The following is a 15,768-nucleotide window of genomic DNA, read 5'->3' as shown; positions in this document are numbered from 1 at the left end:
ATAAGAAGAAAGCCCCTCCCATGACTTAGCATTCATTGATCATTATAACTCTACTATGTATTGAATACTTGTATCAACCTAGCATGATGCTAAGTGCTTTACAGCAGGGGCGGAGAAACATTTTCTGTAAAGGGCCAGATAGTAAATATTTTAGGATTTGCATGCCATATGGTTTCTGTTACAACTACTCAGCTCTGCCTTTGTAGCACAAAATCAGCTGGAGAGGATAAGTAAACAAATCGGCGTGGCTGTACTCCAATGAAACTTTTGTTTGCCAAAACAGGTGGCGGGCTGGATTTAGCTCATGGGCTTAGTTTGCTGACCCCTGCTCTGCAGTCGTCACATTTCATTCTCTCAGCCATACTGTGAAGTTGGTATAATTAGTCCCAATTCGCAGATGAAGACACTGGGGCTCAGAGAGGGTTGGTAACTTTCACAGAATCACAGGACAAGTCATTGATAGAGATTGTATTTTAACTCAGACCATCTGCCTTCAAAGCCCACGTTCATCTCTCGTGTGCTCTGCCCCTCCTACTGCCCTCAGGTGCACAGTTCAGAGCCCCTGCCTTGTCTAAAGCTAAGTTCATTCCTAAGAGCCCACTTGCCCCCTCTTCAGGTTTGACCTGATTGCCAATGGGGGTGCCTCCTTGACCCTGCACTTCGAGCGAGCCCCATTCATGAGCCAGGAGCGCACCGTGTGGCTGCCATGGAATAGCTTTTACGCCATGGACACCCTGGTAATGAAGACTGAGGAGAACTCCATCCCCAGCTGTGACCTCAGTGGCTTTGTCCGACCAGATCCAATCATCATCTCCTCCCCGCTGTCCACTTTCTTCAGCGCCGCCCCTGGGCAGAATCCCATCGTGCCTGAGACCCAGGTAGGAATGGCAGGTACTAGGGTAGGTCTCTTCAAATCCTACCCTAACCCAAACTGGCTGGCCAACTTCCTCTCACCATATCTCACTCTCTGGGTGGGCCAGAGACTAATATTAAGGGAGAGAGACAAAAAGTAGGAACACAATAGAATTTATGGCCACTGGAGAGACAACTGAATCTCTCCTATATCTTCCAGATGTTTCCAGATAGTCATTCAAGACTTTGGCAGTCAACGGAGCTTTTAATAAAATAAAAAAAAAAAAACAATATACATATGTGCAACCCACCTGCAAATTGCATTTTTATTCCTGTTAGTCACAGAGATACATGATAAGAGGCACTTTAATGATCTACATCGGTGTTAGGACAGAGGGCATATTACATTATTGCCTCCCTGTTGCTTTATACCAATTGTCACTGGAAGTTGCAGGTTCATATAATTACAGCCTCTTGTGGCCTCCTTACATGCAGCTAGCAATAAAGCCTGCTGTTCTTATTTACATCTTTTGCCAACAGTGTGGTTTTTAAAAAGAAACACAACAGTGACCAAGAATAATTATTAATCCAAAAATCATAACCTCAACCCCTTTACTCCATGGTGTAGGATAAAGTTTTGGTTGTTTTTTTTTTCTCTCAGTCGTGGGTAGTGGTTCTTGCACCCCACATAAGGCATGATGCTTTGTGAGGGCAGCAGCAGACAGGCAGACTCAGGGTTGTGAGCAGCCCACCTGCCCGGGGGTCACTGGATGAAGCATGTCTCATGTCCACCCTATGTTTCCTCTCCAGGTTCTTCATGAAGAAATTGAGCTCCCTGGTTCCACTGTGAAGCTTCGCTACCTGAGCTCCAGGACCGCAGGCTATAAGTCTCTGTTGAAGATCACCATGACCCAGTCCACGGTGCCCCTGAATCTTATCAAGGTTCATCTGATGGTAGCTGTAGAGGGGCACCTCTTCCAGAAGTCATTCCAGGCCTCTCCCAACCTGGCCTACACCTTCATCTGGGATAAGACAGATGCATATGGCCAAAGGGTTTACGGACTCTCTGATGCTGTTGGTATGTTTCAGTTTCAACTCCTTATTGATCCTTGGATTTAGTCATGCATTAATTTGATCAATATTGAGTTTCTAATATGTGCCACGCACTATCCCAGTAGATAGGAATGCATTGGTCAGTAAGATAGACAAGAGTCCTATTTCATGGACCTTCTGTACTAGTGGGGGATCAAGATAATAAACACAGACTGAACAAGAAAATATCAAGCAGTGATAAGTGCTGATATTAAAATAAAAATAATTTACTGGGAAGGAGGAGCAACTGTGGGTGGGCATTCAGGGAAGACTTCTTGGCAGGTGACACTTCAGCAGAGGCTTGAATGGCAAGAAGGAGCCATGTGAAAATCAGGAACAAAGCATTATTTTTCTGGCAGAAAAAGTGAGAAGACTAAGGTGTGTTTGAAGGACAAAGAGAAGGGCAGTGTGGCTGGAAAGTATGGACAAGGAGAATATTCAAGATAGGGGAAAGAGGTGGGCAGGAGCTAGATCATGTTCCCAGAATGCATCAGGAGAATCAGAAGATGGAGGGGGTGTGAAAGCCACGTGCTGTGTTTCAAGCTGTGCCTTTTAGGGAATAGCTTAACTGCCCACTGATGAAAGACTACCATAAGAGAAGGGTCTGTTGGTTACCAATCTCTGAAAAGTTGTGAGCTGAGATTGATATCAACATACCTAGTGTCTTTTCCTACTTGTGGAAGTCTGGGTGGGATTAATTAAAATCCAGAATCCTGTATTTTCTTCACCACTAGCCTTGTGATTTCCAAGAACTATAATAAGTTACCAAAATAAGAAACCAGCAAACTTAGAAATTTTCATGGTAGTTGGAAGCCAATGTTTGTCAGACACTCCTTTTGTGCACAGCACTGAGCTAAAATCCTTTGTATGGGGTAGGCTGTCAATAACTTTATCAGGGAGCCACTCTCATAACCCCCACTGTGCAGTAGGACATGAGGGAGAGGGTAAGTAAGATGCCTAACGTCATGTACCTAGCAGGTTTCACATGCTCAGGGTATGGCCCTAGTCGTCTGCCTCATCAGCAAAGGGAGTTATTAACTTCATAAAAGATAGTAATGTTATTGAACTAACTAGTGCATTTAGTATAAAGTAGCTAATCAAATATTATACCAGCCTTTACCAATATGAAAAAAATATCCAACATCAAAACGTAGATGCAGTATTATAATGCACCCCCATGTATCTAGCTTCTGACATTATCAACTCCACCCTTTCATCCACCTCCCTGCTTCCCATGATTTTCTGAAGGAAGTCTCAGATATCATATAAATTCATCCATAATATTTCACAATGTATCTCAAAAACACACTACAAAAGAATGACAACAATATAATTATCACAATTTTTAAATGATTACTTCTTAATATCTTTAAATAGCCAATTATTCAATATTTCAATTGTCTTATGAGTATCATAAAATATTAGTGCTTCGTTTGAGTCAGAATCCAAATAAGATCCACCTTTTGCAATTTTGATTTCTCTTAAATTTCTTTAATCTATGGTTTTCCCTTCTATCTCTAGCTCTTTTTTAAGTTCTATATTTTATTTTGGACAAAGTGCATTATTTGTCTGTAGAATTTTCCATAGTCTAGTTTATTTTCTGATTGCACCCCTGTGGCTGTTTAATGTCTTCCTTTGTTCTGTTATCTCCTGTAAACTGAGAGTTGAGACTCGAGGCTTTTTCAGGTTCAGGTTTGATTTTTTTTTTTTTTATCTGAGGTATAATTGACATGCAACATTGTATTAGTTTCAGGTGTACAACATGATTCCATATTGGTATATATTGGGTGCAATATATACACAAATCTAGTTAACATCCATCACACAGATTGTTACGAATTTTTTTTCTTGTGATGAGAACTTTTAAGATCTACTTTCTTAACTTACAATATGCCATACAGTATTATTAACTACAGTCACTATGCCACACATTATATCCCCAACACTTATTTATTTTATTACTGGAAATTTGTACCTTTGACTCCCTTCACTCATTTCTTTCACCTCCCACCTGCTGCCTCCAGCAAGACCCAATCTAACTCTATATCTGTGAGCTTTGTTTTATTTTTTTTAGATGATTCTACATCGAAGTGAAATCATTCAGTATCTATCTTTTCTCTAACTTATCTAATTTAACATAATGCCTTCAAGGTCCATCCCTGTTTCCCAAATGGCAAAATATCACTCTTTTCTGTGGCTGAATAATACTACACACACACACACACACACACACACACACACACACACAAACACACACACACACATTCTTTATCCATTCAGCCGTTATTGGGCACTTAGACTATTTCCATATCTTAGCTATTGTAAACAATTTGCAATGAACATGGGGTGCAGATATCTTTTTGAGTTTGTGTTCTCATTTTCTTTGGATAGATACCCAGAAGTGAAATTGCTGGGTCATATGGTAGTTCTATTTGTAGTTGTTTTTTTTTTTTTTTTTTTTTTTTTTTTTTTTTTTTGAAGAACCTCCATACTGTGTTCCGTAGTGGCTGCACCAGTTTACATTTCCACCAGCAGTGCAGAAGAGTTCCCTTTATTCCACATCTCCACCGGTACTTGTTATTTCTTGTCTTTTTGATAACAGCCATTCAGACAGGTATGAGATGGTATCTCATTGTGGTTTTGATCTGCAATTCCCTGATAATTAATGAAGTTGAGCATCTTTTCATGAACATCTTGGCCTTCTCTGTCTTCTTTGGAATGTGTGTTCAGATCCTTTGCCCATTTTTCATTGGATTGTTTGCCTTTTTGCTATGGAGTTGTATGAGTTCTTTATATGTTTTAGATATTAACTCCTTATCAGATATATGATTTGCAACTATTTTTTTTCCTATTCAGTAGGTTGTCTTTTCATTTTGTTGATTATTTCCTTTGTTGTACAGAAGCATTTTAATTTTTTTTTAATTTTTTTAATGTTTATTTATTTTTGAGAGAGAGAGGAACAGAGTATGAGCAGAGGATGGGGAAAGAGAGAGGGAGACATAGAATCTGAAGCAGGCTCCAGGCTCTGAGCTGTCAGCATAGAGCCGGATGTGGGGCGCGAACTCACAAACCAGGAGATCATGACCTGAGCCGAAGTTGAACATTCAACTGACTGAGCCACCCAGGCACCCCATCACAGAGGCATTTTAATTTGATGCAGTCCCACTTGTTTATTTTTGCTTTTTGTTGGCTGTGCTTTTGGTGTCAAATCAAAAAATTATTACTAAGACCGACGTCAAGGAGATTACCCCCTGTGTTTTCTTCTAGGAGTTGTATGGTTTCAGGTCTTAAATTCAAGTCTTTAATCCATTTTGCATTAATTTTTGTGTATGGTGTAAGACGGTGATCCAGTTTCATTATTTTTCACATGGCTGTCCAGTTTTCCCAACACCATCTATTGAAGGGACTGTCTTTTCCCTGTTGTATATTCTTGGCTCCTTTGCTTTGAATTAATTGGCCATATATGTATGGGTTTATTTCTGGGCTCTCTATTTTGTTCTATTGACCTGTGTGTCAGTTTTCATGCCCACACTATACAGATTTGATTACTATAGCTTTGTAATATAGTTTGAAATCAGGGAGTGTAATGCCTCTAGGTTTGTTCTTTCTCAAGATTGCTTTGACTACTTGGGGTCTATTGCAGCTTGATACACATTTTAGGATTGTTTGTTCTATTTTTGTGTTTCTATTATGTGCTATTGGAATTTTGTTAGGGATTGTAATGAATCCATAGATTGCTTTGGGTAATGTGGGCATTTTAATGATGTTAATTATTCTAATTCATGAGCACAGAATATATTTCCATTTATTTGTGTCTTCTTCAATTTCTTTCATCAGTGTTTTATAGTTTTCAACATATAGGTCTTTCACCTCCTTGATTAAATTAATTCCTGAGTATTTTATTCTCTAATTTTTTTTTTTCAGCAGGACAACTAGATAGGTGGTACTGTTGTCTCCCATCAGGAGGCACCTAATGTCATCTTGTTTATCCTTTTGTGATTTCAGAGGCCACTGATGCTCATTACCTAGATCCATTAGGTCATTAAGAATTGCAAAGTCATATTTTAATTTTTTCATTGCTTTTCCATTTATTAGCTAGAATACTTTTACATAGAGATATTCTCTCATTAACTACTTGGTTATAGGAGGTAGAGTTCAAATAAGAAAGAAGAAATAAATTCTTGATTGTTTGCCTTTATATACTGTTTTCAATATAATAAGTTTGTTCTCTAACATCCTCTAACAGTGGCAAATTAATTTTCTAATACCATTATGAACTCATAGAATAAAATGTGTCTAATATGTTTCAATCCATTGAAGTTATTATCTCTACTGAGGGTCAAACTATCCCATCTTTGGTCAGTGGGACACTCTTCAAGCTGACTCCCTATCTTTTGACATAACCCTAGGAGATTTTGATTTCTTCCTTGCTATCTGGTATGATAAAATACCCTAGTCTCATCTTGTTCATTTCTTGCTCCATCCATTTCTTCAAGGAGCCCTGCCTGATTTCCTTTTAATGAGAAATAATATTTCAAGGCCACAAGCTAGGCACTAGAAATTCTCTTTGCCACTGATTTCATTGTTGTTTCTTGGAATTTTCAGAGGACAAGTTAAGAAATATATGTGGGGTTTTTTTTAATAAAATGTATCTCCAATTCATATTGATGCTCCTATATCTCAGGATTTAAAAGAAGCTGTGGAGAATCCCCAAAGGTGACACACATAGTTAAGAATTTAATGTAGTAGGAATAGCAATAATAACAGTGCCTCATATTTCTAAAGCAATGTTGCAATTAAAAATGTATGGCATCTTGGCATTTTGTCTCATTTATCCCTACTACATCTCTCTGAGAAATTGAGGTTTCACTTGCTCTGTTTTACACATGGGAAAACAGAGCCACGAGGAAGTGTGAGCTGGAGCAGAGTTAGAATTGAAGTCCTTCATCTCCCACCTCCCTCTCCCATTTGTCCATGTGGCAAATGTAGGATTTTTACAGTCTTTGGATTCTGTTCCCCACTGAATTGTCACATAATTGGCAGGCTTTGTCCCCATGCCTGCCTTGCCTGGCACTCTCTGGAATCCTGAGTGATCGTACAAAGAGCTTTAACTTATACAAGCTGTTGCCTACAGAATCTCCTTATAAATGAGCCACTATGCTTCCATAGGCCTTCCTCCTAGTGAGCGAAAATAAATAACATAGAATATGATAAATGCATGCCGTGAACAGCAGGCTGAAAGAAACAGTCTCCTGTCCATCTATAAAGGAGAGTTGTATTTCGTTTTTAAACGATTCTTCTCCTCCTTCCACATCACTAGGGTCATATTTTGAAAGCCAGCTGTTCATTGGAAAAGTCTTTCTATCCCTACAGAGTACTACTGTGTAAGTTTCAAGGTTGAGTTCAGCTTGAAATCTGAATTTAATATTGTGTGGAATCACAAGGAGAAAAAGCAATCAACCCACCTCCTTCAGTGGGCTTTTGGAAAGGAATCTGTATTACCATGAACATGTGTTTCTCATTCCAGCTGGAAAGCTTTGGAGTAATCAAGTAAACTCTCTTTTCTCCATTCTGCCCCACCCACTTTTATCTTTCAGTATCTGTTGGCTTTGAATATGAGACCTGCCCCAGTCTAATACTGTGGGAGAAAAGGACAGCCCTCCTTCAAGGATTCGAGCTAGACCCTTCCAACCTCGGTGGCTGGTCCCTGGACAAACATCACATTCTCAATGTTAAAAGTGGTATGTGGGCACATTTACTTTCCCAAATACATCCTGATCTCCCCTCCGGAAACTTCTCGGCAGCCTTGACATTTAAGTGGTGGCCCCTCCCCTTCCCTTAGCATTTTTCATCAAATGTCCAAAACACTCATAGGTTTTCCCACCTTCTCCTTTTAAATGTCAAAGAATCTCAGGCTGTTTTTCCCAGACCATCTGCCTTAGTGTACCTCACAATTCTTCTTCAGTTATCCCTACAGGCAATATCTTAGCCTTGGGGTTCAGCCACTCCATTACAGCATCATGAGGAAATAGGCAAGTTCTCCAAAGATCAAAGTTTCCTACTATTTCTCTTCTCTCTGCCACTGCCCCTCACCCTCAGTAAGCCAATAGAAGTATCCTCCCCAGAGGGTTGCAGTAACTGTCCCCATTTCCTGCTCCCCAGGAATCCTACACAAGGGCACCGGGGAGAACCAGTTCCTGACCCAGCAGCCTGCCATCATCACCAGCATTATGGGCAATGGCCGCCGACGAAGCATTTCCTGTCCTAGTTGCAATGGCCTTGCCGAAGGCAACAAGCTACTGGCCCCAGTAGCTCTGGCCGTTGGAATTGATGGGAGCCTCTTCGTTGGAGACTTCAATTACATCCGACGCATTTTTCCTTCTCGAAATGTGACCAGCATTTTGGAGTTACGGTAAGTGGCCACACAGAAAACCTTCCTTTGCTCTATTGTTCCCATTGCTACAAAACTTCCCTGGGCAAATGATGGCTGAATTGGGGGTTCTCCAGAGAATATATATCCCACAAAATGGGCTGAGCTTCAAAACCTAGGCCTGTAATCAAATAATAGTTGGGGAAATTCTTTTTGAATCTATAAAACACCACACACATATTGGATACAATTGTTAACACCTGACTTACAAACAAACAAGGGTGAAAGCTTTAGGTCGTAGTGCTTGGTGTGGGACCTGTGTAGCTGTATTTGTGAATACAAGAATCCACACAAGAATCTCCACACAAGAATCTGATACATACCAAACAATGAAAGAACCACTACTTCAAGCTGTTCATCTGTTTCAGTGGTTTCTAAAGTGACACTTCTTAAAAATACAGACTCCTGGAGCCCACCCCAGAGCACTGATTCAGTAAGCCTAGAGATGAGCCAAGGCAGTTTTTATCTTTGACAAGCTCTGTAGAAGATGGTGATGTACATGAGAGTTTGAGAACCACTAATGTTCATTTACTAATGTTCAAATGTTTGTATTTTGTGCCTCTGTGTACTATCTTTCTATAAATTCTCTGGGTCTTTGCACATTCACTAGGATATGACTTAGAATTACTGCATAGTCCTTGCTAGTTAATTTCTGGCCACACCTGGTAGATTCCTCCTGGTCATTGCTTGCTACTAACTCTGAAGTCCAGATTCCTCTATGCTGGATGAAAGTTCTTATAAACTCTCTTCCCAGCAAAGTTGACTCCAGGCCCTAAAACCTAGAAAGTGATCTGTAAGTGGAGGGATAAATGAATTCTATAAATAAGGGACAAAATACTTGGTGAATGTATACCATGTGCCAAGGACTATCTGTTAGGACATGAGGGAGAGGGTAGGAACAAGCAAAGCCCTAGCTGTTGTGTTTATGGTTTTATAGGAAACTTCACACCAATTCATGTGGACAAATTTAAAAAATTATAATGCTTTAAGGAAAACCTAACAGGGTAATAATTAGGGACTACTGTGTGGAGTAGGAAGGATAAGGAAGCTACATAAGATAGATAGGGAACATCTGACATGTGTCATCTGAGATGGGGCCTAAATGATGAGGTCAGCCATGTGAAGATCTGGGGGAAAGTATTCCAGGCAGAGAGAAGTTGTGCAAAAGCCCTAATATCAGGCAATAATCTGGTTTACTTAAGGGATTGACAGAGTCCAATATGGTTGCATGGTAGTAAGCTCAGAAAGAAGTGTTTCAGAGGAGGTCAGAGAGGTCAGTAGGGGATCAATGCTTCAACATCTTACAGACCTTGTTGACAAGTGTAAATTATATTCTTATTACAATGGACAGCTGTTGGAGGTTAAAATAGAAAGTACAGTAGAGTTGACATGATCTTATTGCCTTTTTAAAGATTATTCTGGCTATTGTGTAGATGAATGGACTGTAGGGGTGCAAGAGTGGAAGCAGAGAAGCCCATAGGGAAGCTGCAATAGCTGACCAGGGTCTGGGTGATGGTGATGTAGACTAGAGGGGTAGCAGGGGAGATAAGGAAGTATTCCAACTGGGATATATTTTCAAAGTAAATGTGATGGGAATTGTTCATGGATCAGGTGTAAGAAATGGAAAAAAAGAAAAAGAAAAAAAGAAGAAGAAGAATCAAGGATTATGATGAGCATCTTGACCTGAGCAACCAAGGAGGTGGTGGTGCTTTCTAAAGTAGCCTCAGCTACCATATGAAGGACTTAGAAGAAGCCACAGGTTGCACTTGCATTTTAGTGGCCCCTTCTGGGAGAGAGATCAGTGATTAGACCATCAGCAAGTACTGCTGACTATTCCTGGGACCTGAGACTGTGCCAAGCACTGGGCGGTTAAAAGAGAGGGGGCGGGGGAGAAAACCCCAGCTTCTCCCCCAAGAAGGTTACAGATTCAGTGATCCAGTAGGCATTTACTGAACATAATGTGAGCCAAGCATGTGCTGGGCTCTAAAGGTCTAGAAGGGGATGAAACACAAGGCTCAAAGAGCACCCATTTGAAGATGACAGATGGGAACCTAGGCAAGTAGAGACAATTCAGGATGAGTATTGAAGAACCAACAACCACCCATCATGGAAATAAAGAAGGGGAAGTCATGGGGTAGACTAGAAGAGTATAATAAGCCAAAGTTAAACAGTGAGAGGAGAAGGAGACAAATAGATAATCCTCAAGCTGTCAAATTGCCAATCAGACAAACCACATTTTCTAGAGCTACCCAACTAGGTCCCCTTCCCAAGATGTTCATTTCCCTTTTTATCCTAGGAGAGTCCTTTTCTCAGGAATCCCGTTGGCAGTGGAGAGCCATGGCAGGAGGCAGGGAAGGGAGTGAAGGTAGCATTCTGCTTTTCCATGAGGGTTGCATTTTTAAATCTGACATTTATAACTAACTCTCCATTGTCTGGCCCTTACTTCTTTGTCATAGGTCTAGGTGCTCAGAGCTAAATCAGCACTTGCCTACTACATTCCCACCTCCAAACCTGGACTCATGCTACTTGCTCTACTTAAAATACTTTGTCTAATCAGCCTCATCTTTAATGCTTATTTTGAAGGTCCCCTCTCCATGAAGCCTGACCTCTCTAGCAGAAATAATTCTCACCCTCCTCTGGGTCACTTAACTCTAATTTTCCACAAAAGTGACCCCATTTATTGCCTTGTTTTTCAGTTATTTCCATGTAAGTCTTCTAGGGTCCTAGTGTGTGAACTTCCATAGCACAGGTACCTTTGGCATCTTTGCCCCTTGATACCTAGAGCAATGCCTTGTCCACACTGGGGGCTTAAGGCACATTTCTTGAGTTAAGGGGAGACACAGACCATTGTCATCCTTTCTTGGAATCTGTCCTTGATTCTAGGTCTCTCAATTTGTAGAGGCCACAACATTAATGATAACAGCTAAGGGCCCACTCAGAGCAGCACACCACACCCACATGGTGACATTAAGGACAGCTGGAGGGAGTGTAACTATCAATTTCCCTCAATAGCTGTGTGGTTTCTTTTTCCGCTTTAACTGCCTTTAGACTTGTTCTTGCTTTCATCAGCCAGGTATCCAGAGACGATTAGAAGTTAAGCTTTTACAAGAATACTGGTTTGATTTTTCTTTTCTTCCCACCACATAACTGAAAACTAAGGGCTGTCAATCCCCTCTCTTCAAAAACAGTAACCAGGGGAGGGAGGGAGGAGGGGAAAGAGACCTGTCTTGCTTATGTCTTTTCTCCATTGTGAGTTGGCAGCTAAATGATTTAGTTTCAGGATTCAGTGCCCATCCGTATCTCCCTTACCCACCCCAGATCTAAGCATCTGAGTCAGAATTTTATATAAATGTTCCCATGGTTCCTTCTCTCTTCCTCCTTCCTTTGTCTATACAAAAACATACAGGGGCAGAGTTCTACGCACTTGGAAAACTTCTAATGTTAGAAAGAGCCTTATTCTTACGTAAAATGGTTATCATTTGTATGCTGCAGTTCCACCAGCATTCAAGACATTTTCATCATGCACTTCCCCAAAAAGCCTGATACCCCACTTTTAGTGGCATATTCCCTTTCTTGTAACTACACTCACTTCAGGTAATCCTTAGAAAACCCCAGCCTTAGAGAGTAAATTCGTCAGTGACTAACACCTTAGAGTGAATTTCTGGCACAGAAAAATCTTTCTTCCTCCTCAATTGAGAACATCTTTGGAATTGGATCCCAATATAAGGCAATAAATTATAAGGTATGGGACAGTGTCTCTCTGCCTTGTCTTAACTTGGCCTCTTGTGCTAAACATAAGAATCTCACACTTTCCATAATGTTTGAAATACTAAAAAACTTTTTATTTTCCAAATATAAAATTATGTTATGATACGAAAAATGCTTTTGTTCCCCAACTAAAACACTTTCCCATGCTGAGATTCTTTTTTTATATATCCAAGTTAGTAAACATATAGTGTAATAATGATTTCAGGAATAGAATTTAGTGATTCATCACTTACGTATAATACCCACCACTCATCCCAAAAAGTGTCCTCCTTAATGCCCCTTGTCCATTTAGCCCATCCCCCAACCTAAAACCCCTTCAGCAACCCTCAGTTTGTTCTCTGTATTTAAGAGTCTCTGATGGTTTGTTCTCCTGTTTTTATATTATTTTTGCTTCCCTTCCCTTATGTTCATTTGTTTTGTATCTTAAATTCCACATATGAATGAAGTTGTATGGTATTTACCTTTCTCTGACTAATTTTGCTTAGCATAATACATTCTAGTTCCATCCACATTGTTGCATATGGCAAGAGTTCATTCTTTTTGATCACCAAGTAATATTCCATTGTGTGTGTGTATGTATGTGTGTGTGTGTGTGCTGTATATATATATATATATATACATATATATATATCTATATATATATATAAATATATATACACACATATATACATGTATATATACAACACACACACATGCCACATTTTCTTTATATATTTATCACTTGATGGATATCTGGGCTCTTTCCATACTTTAGCTATTATTGATACTGCTGCTATAAACATTGGGGTATGTGTGCCCCTTTGAAACAGCACTTCTGTATCCTTTGGATAAATACCTAGTAGTGCACTTGCTGGGACGTAGGGTAGTTCTATTTTTAATTTTTTGAGGAACCTCCATACTGTTTTCCAGAGTGGTTGTACCAGTTTGCATTCCCACCATCAGTTCAAAAGTGTTCCTCTTTCTTCACATCCCCGCCAACATCTGTTGTTGCCTGAGTTGTTAATTTTAGCCATTATGACAGGTGTGAGGTGGTATCTCATTGTGGTTTTGCTTTGTATTTCCCTGGTGATGGGTGATGTTGAGCATTTTTTCATGTGTTCTGTTAGCCATCTGGATGTCTTCTTTGGAAAAGTGTCTATTTATGTCTTTTGCCCATTTCTTCACTGGATTATTTGTTTTTGGGGTTTTTTGGTGGGGGTGTTGGGTTAGATAACTTCTTTATAGATTTTGGATACTAACCCTTTATCTGATGTTATTTGCAAATATCTTCTCTCAATCTGTCGGTTGCCTTTTAGTTTTGCTGATTGTTTATTTTGCTGTGCAGAAGCTTTTTATCTTGATAAGGTCCCAATAGTTCATTTTTGCCTTTGTTACCCTTGCCTCCAGAGACATGTCAAGTAAGAAGTTGCTGCAACCAAGGTCAAAGAGGTTGTTGTCTATTTTCTCCTCTAGGATTTTGATGGCTTCCTGTCTTACATTGAGGTCTTTCATCCATTTTGAGTTTATTTTTGTGTATGGTGTAAGAAAGTGGTCCATTTTCATTCTTCTGCATGTCACTGTCCAGTTTTCCCAACACCATTTGCTGAAGAGACTTTTTTCCTTTGGATATTCTTTCCTGCTTTGTCAAAGATTAGTTGGCCATACATTTGTGGGTCCATATCTGGGTTCTCTATTCTGTTGCATTGATCTCTGTGTCTGTTTTTGTGCCAGTACCATACTGTCTTGATGATTATAGCTTTGTAATACAGCTTGAAGTCAGGGAGTGTGATGCCTCCAGCTTTGGTTTTCTTTTTCAGGATTGCTTTGGCTATTTGGGGTCTTTTGTTGTTCCATACAAATTGTAGGATTATTTGTCCTAGCTTTGAGAAGAATGCCAGTGCAATTTTGATTGGGATTGCATTGAATGTGTAGATTGCTTTGGGTAGTGTTGACATTTTAACAATATTTGTTCTTCCAATCCATGAGCATTGAATGTTTTTCCATTTGTGTGTGTGTGCGTGTGTGTGTGTGTGTGTGTGTGTGTGAGAGAGAGAGAGAGAGAGAGAGAAAGAGAGAGAGATCTTCAATTTCTTTTATAAGCTTTCTATAGTTTTCAGTGTATAGATTTTTTACCTCTTTGGTTAAGTTGATTCCTAGGTATTTTATGTTTTTTTGGTGCAGTTCTAAATGGGACTGATTCCATGATTTCTTTCTGCTGTTTCATTATTGGTGTATAGAAATGCAACCTATTTCTGTACATTGATTTTATATCCTGTGATTTTGCTGAATTCATAGATCAGTTGTAGCAGTTTTTTGTCAGAGTCTTTTGGGTTTCCACATAGAGTATCATATTGTCTGAAAAGAGTGAGAGTTTGATTTCCTCCTTGCCAGTTTGGATGCCTTTTCTTTCTTTGTGTTGTCTGATTGCTGAGGCTAGGACTTCCAACACTATGTTGAATAACAGTGGTGACAGTAGACATCCTTGTCGTGTTCCTGACCTTAGGGGGAAAGCTCTTGGTTTTTTCCCTTGAGGATGATATTTACAGTGGTCTTTCATATATGGCTTTTATGATCTTGAGGTATGATCCTTCTGTCCCTCCCATGCTGAGATTCTGATGGTACTATTGATGTGGATCAACAGCAATAGCTTTATCAGGGAAGATCTTCCGGGAAGGGAATTGTCCAGGCCAGATGTATTAGTGATAGAGAGGGAAGAATCACAAGAGAATGGGAGCCTAAGAAAGAGGGCAAGAGCAGCAGAAGTTAGAAGAAAGCTTCACCAAAGATAAGCTTTGCCTGAGAATTTCAATGAGAAAAGACCCTTCTTGATACGGGCATAGAATGATAGGGAGGAATATAAAGTTCTAGTTATATGCTTTCCCTGTGTGATCAGGCTATAAATACCAAAGTCAGGAAACAAAATATAACATATCACCCCTACCCAGAATAACAATAACAACAATATCCCCATAAAATTTGGGGCAGTTCTTGGCACTGTTTTCAAAGTCCTTTACCAAAGGCAGGTCCAGGTTTCATGGGGACTAAATCTTAACATAACTTTGAATGAAATGTAGTATTATTTAGGATGAAAAAGGAAACCAACAGAAATTGCACATTTTGAAAAGCTGATAATTAGTGAAAACATCACAAAATCCAGATGAAATTACCTAAAATGTTTTATTAATTAACTATTACACTTCCATGATACTTGTTTTCCTACACTTTTTGGCTGCATAGTTTTTGATTGTCTTTTAATATGACAATGATTTTGTAATGTCATTACCTATAAAAAGAATAGAGCAATATTCAGTCTTTCCTCTGGCATAGCTATAGTCAAGATTTGTTTCAGATTATTGATAAGTTAGTAAATGTTTCATGTCTACAACTGATTACTGGTGACGTTATGAACATTGTTAGAGTTGTAAAATTTGGAAAAATCTTTATCAGGCTTCTTTAATAATATTTCTATACATTTCAGATTTCCTTGTACAGTGAATAATCTAAATAGTCTTTGAGTTGACACTCATTAACCAGCCTGTCACTGATGTCCTGGTAATAGTGAAATACTCTGTGTAAGTCTTTAGGGCACTAGTATATAAGCTTCTGTAGAGCAGACACCTTTGGCATCTTTGCCCCTTGATGCCTGG

General features: G+C 39.5%; 1 protein-coding gene across 22 annotated transcripts in view; it reads left to right on the top strand.

Moving 5' to 3' along the window:
- The window catches only part of TENM2 (teneurin transmembrane protein 2), a 1,977,527-nt gene that overhangs the window by 1,896,261 nt on the left and 65,498 nt on the right, over positions 1 to 15,768 (top strand). For all 22 annotated transcript variants that reach the window (XM_045502305.1, XM_045502315.1, XM_045502361.1 and 19 more), the window contains 4 exons: positions 617 to 878; positions 1,663 to 1,930; positions 7,542 to 7,685; positions 8,107 to 8,356. In XM_045502305.1, the coding sequence (XP_045358261.1) occupies positions 617 to 878; positions 1,663 to 1,930; positions 7,542 to 7,685; positions 8,107 to 8,356 (924 nt within the window). The remainder of the gene's footprint in view (positions 1 to 616; positions 879 to 1,662; positions 1,931 to 7,541; positions 7,686 to 8,106; positions 8,357 to 15,768) is intronic.

Source organism: Leopardus geoffroyi, chromosome A1 (genome assembly GCF_018350155.1).
Source record: "Leopardus geoffroyi isolate Oge1 chromosome A1, O.geoffroyi_Oge1_pat1.0, whole genome shotgun sequence".
NCBI classification, from domain to species: Eukaryota; Metazoa; Chordata; class Mammalia; order Carnivora; family Felidae; genus Leopardus; species Leopardus geoffroyi.
The sequence above is the reverse complement of the archived record's forward strand: the minus strand, read 5'-3'. Positions and strand labels throughout refer to the sequence as shown.